This window comes from Lepidochelys kempii, chromosome 8 (assembly GCF_965140285.1).
Source record: "Lepidochelys kempii isolate rLepKem1 chromosome 8, rLepKem1.hap1, whole genome shotgun sequence".
Lineage (NCBI taxonomy): Eukaryota > Metazoa > Chordata > Testudines > Cheloniidae > Lepidochelys > Lepidochelys kempii.
The window spans coordinates 78473893-78489437 of record NC_136387.1 but is presented as its reverse complement, the minus strand read 5'-3'; the positions used below and the strand labels follow the sequence as shown (position 1 = coordinate 78489437).

The window sequence follows — 15545 nt, the reverse complement described above, 5'->3', positions numbered from 1 at the left end:
TTTCTGATTTTGTCACTACATACTTGTGCTGTTCTTCTGTATTCCTCCTCCTCAATGTTTCAAGTTTTTGTACGATTCCTTTTTAATTTTCAGGTCATTCTTCTGATCTTTCCTTTACATCGGAATAGTTTACAGTTGTGTCTTCAATATTGTCTCCTTGAGGAACCACCACTGCCCTGAACTCCCTTTTCCCTTAGATTTTCTTCCCATGGGACCTTACCTACCAGTTCTCTGAGTTTCTTAGACTCTGCTTTTTGAAGTCCTTATTCAGCTGCTCTCTTGCTCTCTCCTTCCTTTCCTTAGAATCATGAAATTTACTTAATTTAGTTTCAGTCAATAAGTATTAATGAGGTGGCTTTTATCACAAAGATGGCAAGTGCACTATTAGCTAGGAATCCAATTCTGAATGGTAAAAGTGGAAAACTTTTAGTTTTGTTATTTTAAAATCAGTTAAGTAAAATTACTAATGGTTTTTAATACATACCTTTGACGAATAACAGGATCTGATTCTTCAGGATCAAGGTAAGGTTTAAGGATTTCACCTAGTGTTTTATCATCGGGCACCCTTTGGCCAAAAAGATAAAAATGCAGTTTATTAAGTATCATTCAAAAAGAAATATTAAAGCAATTTTAAGGAAATGGTATTTCCATATTTAAATTGATATAACACCAGCAGGTAACATCTGGAAAGGGTGCAATGTGCATCAACATAGCACAAGCTGACAATGGATATTACCAGCCCCAGCACACAGGGTATGTCTATGCTGCAATTAAAAACCTGCAGCTGTCCTGTGTCAATTGGGGCTTGCAGGCATCTGGCTAAGGGGCTGTTTAACTGCAGTGTAGACATTTGGGCTCAGGCTGGACCCTGGGCTCTAGGACCCTGAGTGGGGAGGGTCCCAGAGCTCAGGCTCCAGCCTGTTCATCTACACCACAATTGAACAGCCCAGTGAACCTGAGTCAGCTTAGTACAGGACAATCATGGGTGTCTAACTGCAGCACAAACATACTCTCATTCAACATTAGGACTTAGCTGACACCTGCAGGAAGGAAACAAAGACTGTTCCTCTTATCCTTCCCCATGCCTGCAGCTGGAAAAGCAACTTCCAGCCCTGACAGCAAGTGGCTACTTCTCAGCTTTCCTAGCCCAAACAGGCATGGGGAGAGAAGAGGTAGTTTTTGTTTTGCTGTTTTTCTGCTTTCCTACAGGTACCTTTCAGGGAGGGGGTTAGTAGCATCTGCTACAAAGGCAACATGGCTTCCTTTCCATCCTCTCTGGTGTGGGAAAGGATTTCCTGCAGGGAGTGGGATTTTCTCTGAAGATCAAGGAAAACATTAGGAGTATGCAAAACTCCTCTATATTAGCATGCTGATGCATGTGGACAGCAAGCATCAGGAGGAATATACAAGGCTGCTCTATTTACAAAAGATTATCAAATAAAACAAGTATTTAAATTAGAGAAATTCAATTTGAAAACAGACTTCAGTGTTATGCTTCTAAGGCGATAGAAACAAAACTAGTATTTTAAAAAAGTGAATTAACCTGAGGTGTCCCCTATGTAACAACCAAAAAAATAAAATAAATCTTTATCTTGAGTCTTATTACCACATACAAAAAGATGGCTAAGAAACTAACCAAATAGTCTTATAAAACTAGTTTGCTATCATTAACTATAGACATCTGCTTTTCACAATCTCAGGTACCTTTTTACTGTGTATTCAGCATGACTGTGAGGAAATATGAGCTTCAAATGCCAGTAGAACCTTTGCTCCCTAAAAAGAGAGAGAGAGAAACACACACTAATATCTCAGAGGTATTATTTGCATCATTATTTGTACTGGTACAGTCTTGAGACCTCAACCAAGATGGGGTACTGTAAATAGTAAGAGACAGTCCCTGCCCCAAAGAGGTTACCATCTACATAAACACAGGGTGGGAGAAAAGTATTATTATTATTCCCATATTAATATATGGGAAATTGAGGCACCAAGGGATTAAGCAATCTACAGGAAGGTCAGAAAGGAAAGCTGTGGTACATCCAGGAACTGAACCCAGATCTCCTGAGTCCCTGTCCAGTTCCTTAACCAGAAGCCCCTTCCCTTCCCTTCCCCTTTTGCCAACATAGTTAATTATAGAGCAATTTTTATTAGGTGTTTGGAAGCAGAAATTACCTACTGCTACATGGTTCAAAGAGACACATTCTTTATGGGAGCAGTCAGACCTTCCCGACAGCCCTGGGCTGGGACTTGGGAGACCTGGGCTCTAGTCTTGGTTCTACCACTAGCCTGCTAGGTGACCTTGGGCAAATCTCTTCACTTCTCTGCACCACAGTTTCCTCATCTGTAAAATGGGGAGACAGTCACTGACCATCTTTGTAAAGACCTCTGAGATCTACTGATGAACAGTACTATATAAGAGCTAGGTATTATTATGCAGCTGCTCTTTCTAGTTTAGAATTTTACACACAGCACATATAGTTAAGGTGAGGTTAAACTGAAGCAGCATTTACAAAGTTCCAGAGGTCTGACAATTCCCTGAAATTCAGGAACTTTTGATGGTACTTTTTTCAGCTATCTAAGACTTGGGACTCCTAACCATCAAGTTTACAAAGGTTTACAAAATTATGATTAAAAATAATGTGCTGCTGTTGTAACGAAGTTAGTTTGGGTATCAGACAGTTGAAACACTATACAGTTGGGTCCAGCTGGCTACAGAGGCATGTACGTGCATCCAGTAGCAAAACAGTAGACAACAAATTGGTTGCTAAGTACAATTAACTATGTTATTGCTTTTAGATGAGAGACTTACAAAGTTTGTTTGCTGAAATAAATAATTATTCTTAACCTAGTTATTTCTAGGGGAAGGTTACAGTCCATACAATATTTCAGATTACTTACATAGCACAGAAACAGTGTTGGATGCTTTTCTAAGAGGAGGGAAAACCAGGTCCTTACCTTACATAAATCTTAGAATCTAAACAGATAACAAACGTATAGATGAATGTTAGGGTACCACAAGCAGCAAATGACTGAGTGGAGTTGTACAGAATGTCTTGTGAATTCTCCATTTCCATCCTCTTTCTCTGAACCACTTGTTAAAGTTTGTTAAAAGGGAGGATTAATATTTAGAGGCTTCTTTAAGTATGAGTATTCTAAAGAGAGACTGAGTCACAGCAGACCAGCTCAGGGAGAGGAAAGAGGCTGCAAAGACAAGAGTTGGAGGAGGACACAAAAAGGGTGGCTAGTTATGTGGCTTCCGTAATCAGAAGTTGGTACAGTTGAAAGTATGTGCCCTGTCTTCACATTTTAAGACCTGCAGTTTGGTATAATGGTATGGTATTTACTATTACAAGTTCCAAACTCAAACATTAATTTAAAATTAATTTTGAAAGAAGATTCATGTTTTGAATGTTAAATCTGCCATATGAAAAATCCTGTCAGAAAATTCTTAGCACCTCTGAAGATGGCAAACTCAAAGCAACATTAATATCACTGAACAATTGTACAGCAAACTGCAATGCTAATGAAGAAGGGCTTCAACTCAACTGACTATTAACAAGCTCACAATCCCCATCTCAGCTGTACTTTAATATTTAGCACTTAGAATATACGAACATAAGAATGGCCATACTGGGTCAGACAAATGGTTCATCTTGCCCAGTATCCTATCTTCCTACAGAGGCCAATGCCAGGTGCTTCAAAGGGAATGAACGTAACAGGGCAATTATCATGTGATCCATCTCCTGTCATCCAGTCTGTGATGGGCACTTACACGGCAGGTACATGTGCAAAGCACTATTCCAGTATTTAATTAAAACTTGCTGTGGGACTAAAGGTGGGGGTGTTGTCAACTGGAAGGCAGGTTGCAAGATCACGACTGAAAGTCACAACTGATAAGATGTACATGTATGTCGTAGTAGTAGTAAGAAGACATATTTCATTTCTTGCTCTGAAAATAGGGCCTAAGAATGAGGCTTGGCTTTTTCTTTTCCTTTCAGTTTGGTCAAAATGGTCTCAGAGGTGAAATCATCCTCCTCCAGTACCTGTGTGTAGAGCAGAGGTGGGCAAACTACAGCCTGCGGGACCATCCTGCCTGGCCCTTGAGCCCCTGACTCCTCCCCTGCTGTCCCCCCTCCCCTGTAGTCTCAGCATGCCGCACCGCCAGCGCAGGAGGGGGCTGCACTGCGGGGGCAGTGGAGAGCAGGAAGGGAGACTCACGGCCTTAGAAGATAGCAGGGTCCTGTAAGAGTTCTTGTGCAGGGTGGCCCAGAACCTGAATTGGATAGCAATCTAAGCACATCTTCTCCTAAATGAGATGTACCAAACTTAAAAATATTTATGCAAATTAGGTTCTAAAATCTGTAAGCTTTTTAACAGCTACTGGTTCTTCCTGAACAAACATCTGCTCCCCCTTACCCTGCCAAAACCTTTTAAATTTGCAACATAAAGTAATTTCTTCAACTGTGCTTTTCCTAATTTCCCCAAATAAACATACAAGCAAATAATCCACAAGCAAACCAAGCTACTGTTCCTATAGGCAAGGAACACAGCGATTGTTACTGTCATTTCTTTCAATATGATAATGGTGGTAGCTCTATGAGCAGCACAGTCATCACCTCCTCAGAGCAGGGGTTCTCACAACCAATTTTTTGGTGGCCTCAGAGTGTGGCCACCAACTCTTGCTGATGGCCGCTGTGACAATTTTTCCTAAAATTGTTAATTAACTTTGGGGAAAAAGAATAAATATGCACATATACATGTAGTAATTTATTTATTTATGTAGGGATTTTTTTGAAGACTCGGTAATAAAAAAAATGTACAGTTGTCTCTATTATTTACTAGACTTAAATTGAATAGAAACAAATAAGATGCTTTGCATGCTGTTTTTGTTGTTTCTTTTGCTTTTTTGGTTGTGTGCGTGGGGGTGGTTTTTGTTGTTTTTTTTAAAAAACTTGCTAGCTAGTAAGTCTGCTTCTGTGAAAAGTGATATTTGTATGTTTGTTAATATCACTTCACAGCAGCAGACTTGTTAGCTAGCTGGGAGGCAGTGAAAAGTGATATTAAACAAAAATATCACTTTTCACAGCAGAAGTTACTCAGCTCTGGCAAACTGGAGGACAAATTAAGCCTTGGAAGGGAAGGTGGGGAGGCAGCAGGGGCCAAGGGCGATGGGGAACTCACACTGGCTGCCTGCTCCTCTGGTGTTTGTTGCTCCAGAGGGGGGCAGGGCCCAATCCCTCCAGGCAACCCCAGGGGAAGGCTGCTGCTTGCACACCCCTTCCCCCTACCATCACCACAGGAAAAAGCCCCTGGTGGCCACATTTGAGAAACGCTGTTGTAGAGTGTCTGGATTGCTGTGGTCTCCAATCTTTTTGCTGAAACAATCCCTAGTAGTGTGGGTCTGTGTACCATGATTTAGGCAAGTGCTGTAGACACTGCAGCTTCTAGACCCCAAGGGACAGATTTTCATAGGTATCTGGGTGCCTAAGGAAGTAGGATAGGTGACTACTGGTATTTTCAAAAGTGCCTAAGCACAGATTTAAGGTGCCTAATGTGCTCTGGCATTTGTAGCCTATCTGCATCTTTAGGTATTTAAATATCACAGTAAGTCTGGCCTCAAGGTTCTACTAGCACCCGGTGGTCATAAATAGCACTCTGTACAGCATTTCCCTCAGACACCCCATTTCTGTTATCCTTTTCCTTCACCAATTGCGACAGAAGCAGGGAGAAAGCGGCAGCAGATTCACCCTTATCAGAGTCATCACACTTGTACTCTGCTGACCTGCCACACCACTCAGCTGATTTAACAGGATTTAAAGGAGAGAATCAAACTCCACCCCCTCACCCCGACTGTGAAAGTGCAGCAGAGGCAGAAGCAGCATTGAAAGGAAGCTCAGCGATTTAGAAGTATAGTAACTGTATATATTTAAGGGATGGAGGGCAAAAGGTTTTGGGCTTTGTTCTCCTGTCTTACACGAATGTAATTGGTTTACAATGATTAGAAGAGAATCAGGCCCTTTGCTCTTTCCTTGCTTTGTTTTCTATTAAAGAATCTCTAGCCTATCTGAAATTAAGAAGTAGACATTTACTGTTGATCAATCCAAGAACCTCTTGCCCACAGTATTAGAGTATTTGAAATTGTTCAAACACCTCACAAATGCTGGGATGACCCTAATTCAATAGATCTTTTCAATAAAGAAACTGAACTCTATTTTCCTGCCCTCAAATTAGCCTTTGCTTTAATATTTACATTTACCAAAGCTAATTCCACCTCTCTGTATCCCTTTATGGATACACTCCTTGAAAGCAGTCACATGAGACCACTCCCACCTATTCTGGACATTATCTTAATTACTTTAAATCAAGCAGCTTCAACTAGATAAACGGGAGGAGGCATGAGAGACAAACCATATTTACAGATTCTATCATTAGTAAATACTGTAATATAAGATTGATTTTATTTTCAAGGCTGGTTGAACAACATACTAAAAGAACCAAACTAAAATTATTGAATTATAAAGAATCATCACACTCTGACTTTCTGCACATTTAATCCATCTTAAGAATCAGAAACGCTCCTACAGAGTATCAGAAGTCAAACATGCAGCGTGAGCTGCTACTTACTACCTAAGAAAGTGTACACACTTTAAGACCTCAGCTCTTTGATCCACTCCCCAGATGTGTCTGGGACTTTGCTTCCCCTCTAAGCAAAATATATTTGATGGGACACAAATTTCTATGAATTTCATGAAAATGTGTAGAATCTGCATCTCTGAATTTCACTGGCCACCATAACCTCCTATCATGTGCCCATTCACAAAACCCCTTTTGTAATCCTGCAAAGCAGCAGAGGAGCATTTATACATATATACAAATACAGCCACTATTACAATCAGTTTAATATTATAATGGGCTCTTGTTAGGCTTTGTGATATTTAAGGTTGCAAAACAGTTTGTTTTAACCCTATTTTCACATACTCTTAACTCTCAAATTCAACTTTGGGGTTTGAAATTTTCCATGCTTGTTTTTTGCCTCTATGTGAACCCTATTTCAGAAGTTTACATAAAACTCTTGTAGCTACTTTTCTGTTCACTGGAGGGGGGAAGCCACAATACCCTTTTTGCCTTTCAGAGATATGTCAGATGCAGACCTGTTAGTTCAAAGAACTTACAAGTCCTGCTGGTAAATTTATTAAGCTCTCGCTCCTTGTGCCCAGTGAGTAGAACTGTGCATTGTACTTTTCTCCTTATTTATCTCAGATTTTGTCTAGTGTACTAGGTTTACAGTATATGCAACACTGATTTGTTTACATTTGCCATCTACTTTCCACAAAACCGTAAAAAACAAGTCAAATGTAAGGATAATGGAAATTATTTCTCAGAGACAGGAGAGAACATTATTAAAAGTGTTTATATTAAAGTATTTTGATAGTTATGCTTCAGGTTTCTCAGTTAAAATTATAAACTTGAGGGGTTTAGTTCATTAATTCTCAAGGTACTTTTATGAAATGTATCATGTATACAATTTTTCATCTGACTGTTCTTTTAGCTTTTATACAAACTCAGTCCTAGACGCTAGCCTTGATTAATACAAGAATCAGCTTGTTTTATTAGTAATTGTATTAATAACTGTCCTAGCTAGCATTATTCACATCCTAATTTGCTAACAGGAAACTCCTAACTTTAATCATCAAAAATCTCAAACAAACAATGTACATTGGAATCTGCTTACAATGAACTCAGATACAGAAGACATATATATATGAAAGTAAACAAAGTCCCAAATTGTTCAGTGCATTGTAATGTACCAACTGCAATTGTGACTACAGCAACTTCCACTTAAAGTGAAACCCTGTGAAAGACAGAATGACTCACTGGGGATTTTATTCTATTGAATAACAGATGCCTTATGAAGTTATTGGAAAGAATATGTGGAAGTATCTTAGATCAGGGCATCTGCATGTTCACAAATACAATAGCATCTGCTATACACAGGTTACACCGTATCAACAAAAAGGGGAGAGGGAAGAAATGGGGAAGTACCAGTCATCCTTTAACCCTGATTTGCTACTTTAGTGGCTCATATCACAGTGCAGCAGTTTAAGTATAAGTGGATTAAATGTTTACTCTTTTTGATAATATTGCCTTAAACTGCTTTAGGCAACACAGATCCAGTCCAATTAAGTCACTGGATTCCCTGGTGAAACACAAAAGCCTCTCAATAAAAATAAATGAATAACAGTTTGAAGCTTTCACGAAAATACACTGTCTCTAGTGCCACCATACCTACTGTGCTAGTGACATTAAACAGCAGAGGGGACCCACACGTTGCTGAAGCTCAGCTAAACTAATTCCCAGCTGAGATTTGATGGACGAACAATAAAGTTGGGTTACTTCTATTTAAAACAATTGTAGTAAACTGTAAAGCAAGACTATCCACCAAGAAACTGATTGAAAAACTTTTCCTTTGTAACACATATGGTCTTCTCCCAGGAGGCCTCAGAACAGCAGGAGATCTTACTAACCATATGTGCTGCAATATTCAAGCACACTGGGTTTGAATTAAGGGTTCTGTGGAAACCGAAAGACTTCGCCAAGGTTGACTAGTCCAAAATTTAACCTTTAAAAATGTGTTTTGTCCTCTCTTTTGATTTTTTGACAGGAAACAAAAATGCCCATCAGCTTCCCTGCATGAGAACTAACACATTTAGGTTTAAAGAAAAGGAGGACTTGTGGCACCTTAGAGACTAACCAATTTATTTGAGCATGAGCTTTCGTGAGCTACAGCATGAAGTGAGCTGTAGCTCACGAAAGCTCATGCTCAAATAAATTGGTTAGTCTCTAAGGTGCCACAAGTCCTCCTTTTCTTTTTGCGAATACAGACTAACACGGCTGTTACTCTGAAACCTGACATTTAGGTTTCTATCACACTTCAGGGATAGACAGCCTGCCAAGAGCTGAGCTGGGATGTAGCCTTTCCTCATGTTTGTATGTCATCCCTCCATTTTCATGAGACTATCAAATTATTGAAATGCACAGAAATCAGCCTCTCTGATCATTAGTGAGCAGCATTCATGTAATGCTACCTGGCCTTCTTCATGCTTGTAGGCAGAGAAAGTGTCACACTGTGATCATAGGTACTGGAACTAGGGATGTGGGGGTGCACCCCCAGGCTTGAAGAAGTCATAGCAACCCAAATACATGGTTTACACTTTTAGCACCCCACTACAAAAATTTTTCCTGCACCACTCATTGCAATGAATCCCAGACAGCATGCAAAAAAATGCAACTATTTCTAGATTTAGGCTTAAGAGCCCTGTTAGTTGCATCTGAAGAAGTGGGTTCTTTACCCACGAAAGCTTATGCCCAAATAAAACTGTTAGTCTCTAAGGTGCCACCGGACTCCTTGTTGTTTTTGTGGATACAGTCTAACACGGCTATCCCCTGATACTTGAGCCCTGATAGGGTAGATTTAATTCAAAATACCTTTGCATTTCTGAGTAGTCTAAACCTTAGCATTGAGATATGGCTTCTGTTCATTATTTTAAAGCAGTTAAGAAGTGAAGAGATTTTCATGTACTTAAGTTTCCCCAGAAGTATATCTTACTAGGGGCATTAGACAATAAGTTATAAAATCTGATTTCCTAAATGTGGATAACAATTTCTCTAGCCATGATTTCCAGTAAATATTTGATCTACACTGAATGTGCATGTCTGTCTCTCTCATTTCAAAGCCCAAACTGAAGTTTAATTGATTACAAATGGTTTGTTTGTTTTTTGGACACAGCAGATGAGGGGCAAGAAGTACTACTTCAAAGTCATTTCCAATATCCTAAGCATCACCTATTTAATACTATCGCCAAGCTCTAAAGTTATGGCTCCATTTTCTAAATGTTTGTATGAAATCAAAGAGATGAGAGTTTGTATATAATCTCTCTTAACTTTTTGTGACGAGTTGTCAATGAGAACATGCATTTCTTCCATACATGAAAATAAAGAGGATGCTCTAAGCCTTTACATTATCTGAAAAATTGGGATGTCTCATTTTGACAGATACTGCAGATTTCAAGATTTACCATTGATTTGCAAAAAAAACATGGACCACAGCGGGACACACAAAGAGATGCAGTTGGCTCCCAGTAACATAACTTGTTTTCCCCCAGCATCCCTTAGACACAACTTTCTTCATCAGAAGGCAGCCCAAATATCATTTTGTCACAACTTTGATTGGACCCTATTTTCTGCCTAATATGCTATAACTAGTTTTAAAGGTAAATGAAAAGAAAAGATCAACTTAAGAGAAAAGGCAGACTTCTCAGCCTTGATAAAGTGATGACACCTGTTCCAATACAGCTAGGACAGGCATGTTGCAGTATCTGCAACACTTCCCCCCACACCCTTCCCTACAGTGGAGACAAAACTGCACTTTACCATGTAAAATTTGTATTTAATACCTCCGTCTCATACTCATCTACAAAATGTGTATCATTCTCAGTGCCTGGAAAAATATTTGCAGAAAGCAGGTATCTACTTTCCTACAGAATGATGTTGCTGTTCCACTTGATGACACCAGAATGTGTCTATGAAAGAACAACAATTCAAAATAAAAATTGTTCTCCACTATGACCAAAAAAAAAAAAAGAAAAAAAAAAAAAGAAAAAAAAAGCCATGGTCTTATTTCTTTCTGGCTGCTCCTGAAATAGTTCCATGCTTAACTATTTACCTAAAAATAACACACCAATCCTGCTAGATCTTAAAATGGGCCTCTGTTCAATAAAGGTAAATATAAATATATAAATATAGACATATGTAATTCAATGCAGAGATAAATTAATTCCCAGTGCTCAGCTGTGTGTTTCCATATGTGAAAGGACTTTTGTGAACAGAAGAGTTTAAAAGTCACACTACATAACAGCAACAATTATCTGTTAGTGTGTGGCTGCCTTGTGTACAGGACTTACCAGTGAGGAGAACTTTTTCGTAGTTGTGCCCCCCACAACTCTTAGCCATTGATACAGAGATCTGCAGTATTTGCGGGTTGCCTTGCGGGCTGTTCTAAGGAAGCCAGGAATCCTCATCAATGTAAGAATTTATGAGAAATTTTAATGGGAAAAACCTCACACTTCCTTTTCTTTAACCCCTCCTGTGGATTTTCCCTGCCAATCAGACCCTATACTTTAACGTATGTAAAGCAGAAAACTAACATTTCAGAAAGTCTTTTATGCATTATGTTCTGCTAAGAATAAGGTTTCTCCATCAATGAGAAAAACTGATTTTGTTTCAGAACAGAAGAAATTATGCTAGTTTTTATTTATTTATTTATGCATGCAAACTTACTTGCTAAACCATTACAAGAGGGACACCTAGTGGTTTAGTCACTAAAATATTGTGAAGTTCTCATCCATTCATTGTTACTGGATAACTAGCAGTAAATGGCATTAACTGAATAGAAAAAAAAAAAAATCTAGAAGCAGAACTTGTGACCAAAACCAATAATAAGCACGGGAGAAGAAAAAAAAAAAAAAAAAGCCCAAAGAGAAGCCATTAAAGAAAAAGCCTGCCCCAAGTGGCTATTATCTGATGCTCTCGAAGTCTTTACTGTTTTTCCCCCCAACAGCACAATCAAATATTTAAATTTCAATGAGCCCTCATATTAACTTTGGACCTGTCCCTGTAGTTCACACAGAAGCACTCTTCACCAAGTTACTACGTTTTTGTATTATGACACAGAACTATACAAGGAATATAAACTTTATTTATATTGGGAAATGTTTGCTTCATGAATAACCCAGACTTAAATCCACATCCTTTCCCCTCCATGAGAGGGAGACATTTTCAGCAAGTCTTTTCATTTTAAGCAGATGTACCCACCCTCCCAATCAAAGAAAAAGTCAAGAGTATCTGATCAGCAAGTACTTTGGTAATCCCAATTAATGGAAGAATGACAGATACAGAACTCATCTAGGGACTAAGAGTTAAAAGTCCTTAGCAAGGAAATATGCATTGAAAATCATTTTGGTAAAAGCATTAAAAAAATCCCATTTGTCCCCCATCACAGACATGCATGCAAGTAGAAGCCCAAATTAATTTATGAAGAAGGAAGAATCTCTCTCTCTCTCTCTCTCTCTTTGTGAATACCATTGTTCAGTAAAGACAACATTTAATTGACTAGCACCAGCAATGGATAGTATGTTGCCACATTGCTGACTTCAGTGCTTGGATTTCCAATTATGACTACTTTATGATAATAGGAAACATCAGCCCAAGCACAACAGAAGAACCCCAACTGAAATTTGGGGTATAATAAATCTTCTCTGAAAAAACTGAATTAAGTAAGCTGAGTACTAGAGGGCTGTAGAAGAATTTAGTACAAATTTCCATCTGAATATGTTTCCAAAGATATTTCATGAGTTTTGTTCACTGTCTAATGTGATTCTGTCATGAAAAACGCTATCAGGCCTTGAAATCTTACACAAGAGCTATTCACCAGCTATTCTTTCAGTAATACTTAAATTAAGGTTTTGCCCACTTGTCCATAAACCCCATACTAATTAGAAACTTACTTCTTGTTGAAGGTGGTTGAATTCTCTTTCCTTTTCGTAAACCCAATGGGTAAAGTTTTCAAGTGAATATTGTGCTTTCGAGCTCGGTTTTTCAAATAATTTATCTAACACAGAAAACAAAAGCCAAAGTATATTCAAACATGGAAACGTTTATTACTTCAGTCCTGCAAGTCTAAAAATTGAGGCCAAAAGAGTAGTCCTGGAACCAAAGTACCTTTCAAGCATTTAAGAAGAAGCATAATGTAGAACTGTCCACAGTTGTAAACTTTTTTCTCTTTTTTTAAACAAAAGTTCTCAGTTAAAAAAAAAAAAGATACTTAGATATTTTCAAGAGTTTCCAAGCTTATTCTTAAAGATTAACAGACAAAGTTTTCCCATGGTGAGCACAAGGAGTCCCAATGAAACATAAAACGTATGTTATAAGTAGAATTCAAACAGTACGAGAGGTTGGAATCCAATACAGCTACAGAATTAGTGACTGACCTCTTATGATTTTTTAAATCCAAAGGGCCCTAAACACCTTTCTGTGCACAAAATCAAGTACAAAGCCTGTATCTGTGAGGTCTAGAGCTGAAATTTCCCCCAAACTCACTCCACTACTGCAGTTGCTGCACACACAGTTTCCCTGAGATGAAGGCTGAATAATTAGTATATCCACAGTCATGAATCAACTGGCCAGTGCAGAGAAAACCCACAGAAGTATGCTCTGCAATGCACAGGGGAAATAACGTTGACATGGCATGGCAGAAGCACCATTAGATCAGTATTCTGTAATGGTAAAGCCTGCTAAAACAACAACACTTAACTATGCTCCAAGGCACTACCGACTTCCATCAGAAATTCCGCAACAGTAACAACCTCCCCCAGACCACCATCCTTACCACCATGGATATCACCTCCCTCTACATCAACATCCCTCACCACAACAGCATCGCTGCCTGCCTCAAATATCTACAAGATAACGTACGTTTGAAAATCCACCCTATGCACATTGCCAAATGCATCCATTTCATCCTTACCCACAACAACTTCACATTTAACAACAGACACTTTGTCCAAACTATAGGAACAGCCATGGGTCCTAAGATAGCTCCCCTATACACCAACCTCCCCTATACACCAACCTCTTCATGGGCCACCTTGAGGAAGAATTTCTGGAAAAATGCACCACAAAACCAATATATCTGAGATACATCAATGATATTTTTATCCCCTGGACAGAAGACCTAAACTCCTTCATAGATTTCCACCACTTCAACAACCACCATCGATCTATTACACTCTCTGTCGGACACTTCCACACCAGCATCAGCTTCCTGGACACCATGATTAACTTCAACAATGAAACCTTACAAATTACTGTACACATGAAACCCACACATCACCACACTTACCTCCACAGATCCAGTAACCATCCCAGACATACCAAAAAATCTGCTACTTTCAGCCAGGTACTCAGATACCACCTCCAAAGAGAAAATCCAGGCTATATACCTTAACGGACTTAAAGCCTCCTTCACTAAACAAGGACACTCCACCAGAGAAGTAGATTGCATCATGGAAAGGATCACCCAAACACCCCAGGAGAACCGACTTCAATACAGAAAAAACACCCCTCACTGACTGCAAGCCCCTACTGCTCTACACTAAAGCCCAAATGGGGTATCATCAAATAATTACAACCCATATTTGATGGGCACCACATACTGATAGAAGTCTTTCCTAATCCCCTCTTCTGGCCTTAAGAACAACCCTCCAACCTTGACAAGCTCACCACCAGAAACAAGCTCCCCACAGACCCGGACACACCAACTCAAAGCAGCATCAGACCCTGCCTGAACAGATGCAAAACATGCAGACATATTTCCACTGCTACAATAATCAATACCTGCCCCAATACACCTTTCAAGATCCCTAGGTCCCACACATGCCTATCACAACATGTGGTTTACCTCATCCAGTGCATCAAATGCCCCAACAACTATGTGGGTGAAACCAGACAGACAATCACTACACTTTCAAATGAACTCACACAGAAAAATCATAAAAGACAAAAACGTATCACCTGTGGACAAACACTTTTCATAAAACGATCACTCCATATCTGACCTCTCGGTATTTGTCCTCAAGGTGAACTTGCACAATATCTTCAAAAGGTGAGCCTGGAAATTTAATTTCGTAACTCTTCTTGGCTCTTCTAAAACCATGAACTCAATAGACACACTAGTTTGACTCATTACAACAACTTTCAACACACTCAACTGCCTGCTAAACCTTAATTAGCTACTATATTTTAAGGGGTTTCCCACAACATGTTAACTCCTTATGCTTAATTTGTCCCAACTTGTACTTAGCTCAGAAACACTTATTTCCTTCCCCAAAATGGAAGAACAGCCCTGTGAAGCTCAAAACCTTGTAACTTCCACTAAAGACATTTTTCTAATACAAGATACATCCTTCAGGGACACACAGATCTCAGGTTTGTTCAGTCCATTACAGGAAAATAACCAGTCAAATTTTGGATCTGGATACCCTTAATCTGGATGTCAGGAGATGTTCTAATCCGCGATTTTGGAGCAGCCTCATTTCTACTTTAAACTGACCAAAAAGGTAACTTGAAACTCACAAATTTATTGGTTGTTGGTCTATGCAAGAAAACATCTCGAGCAGCACGATCAGTCATCCTTCCTACGTCTTCCAGAAAACGATAATCTGAATATACAAGGAACAGGAAGAAAAGTTTAATGCTGGTTTAAAAAAGAAGATGGGGTGAAGTTTACATAGAGAAATTCTTACCACTTAGGAGATTCAACTCACTAAACTCATTTATGGAGACAAATGCTGCCTTTTCTCTGATTCCATTACAACTCAGTGCAGTTTTGTGCTTCTTCACACAGGCCAAACTGAAAGTAAAGAGAAAAATAAGCATCCTGTCTCTAGCATTCAAGAAAACAAACAAGAGACAATTCAAATTGTATATAC

The 15545-nt window shown here is 39.1% G+C and overlaps 1 protein-coding gene across 1 annotated transcript in view; it reads right to left on the bottom strand.

Moving 5' to 3' along the window:
* ZNHIT6 (zinc finger HIT-type containing 6) overlaps positions 1–15545 on the bottom strand; it is a 60819-nt gene that overhangs the window by 44323 nt on the left and 951 nt on the right. Inside the window, exons 3-7 of the mRNA XM_073357182.2 lie at positions 15360–15466; positions 15190–15275; positions 12564–12667; positions 1705–1773; positions 485–565 (exon numbers count right to left, since the gene is read on the bottom strand). Of these exons, the coding sequence (XP_073213283.2) occupies positions 485–565; positions 1705–1773; positions 12564–12667; positions 15190–15275; positions 15360–15466 (447 nt within the window). The remainder of the gene's footprint in view (positions 1–484; positions 566–1704; positions 1774–12563; positions 12668–15189; positions 15276–15359; positions 15467–15545) is intronic.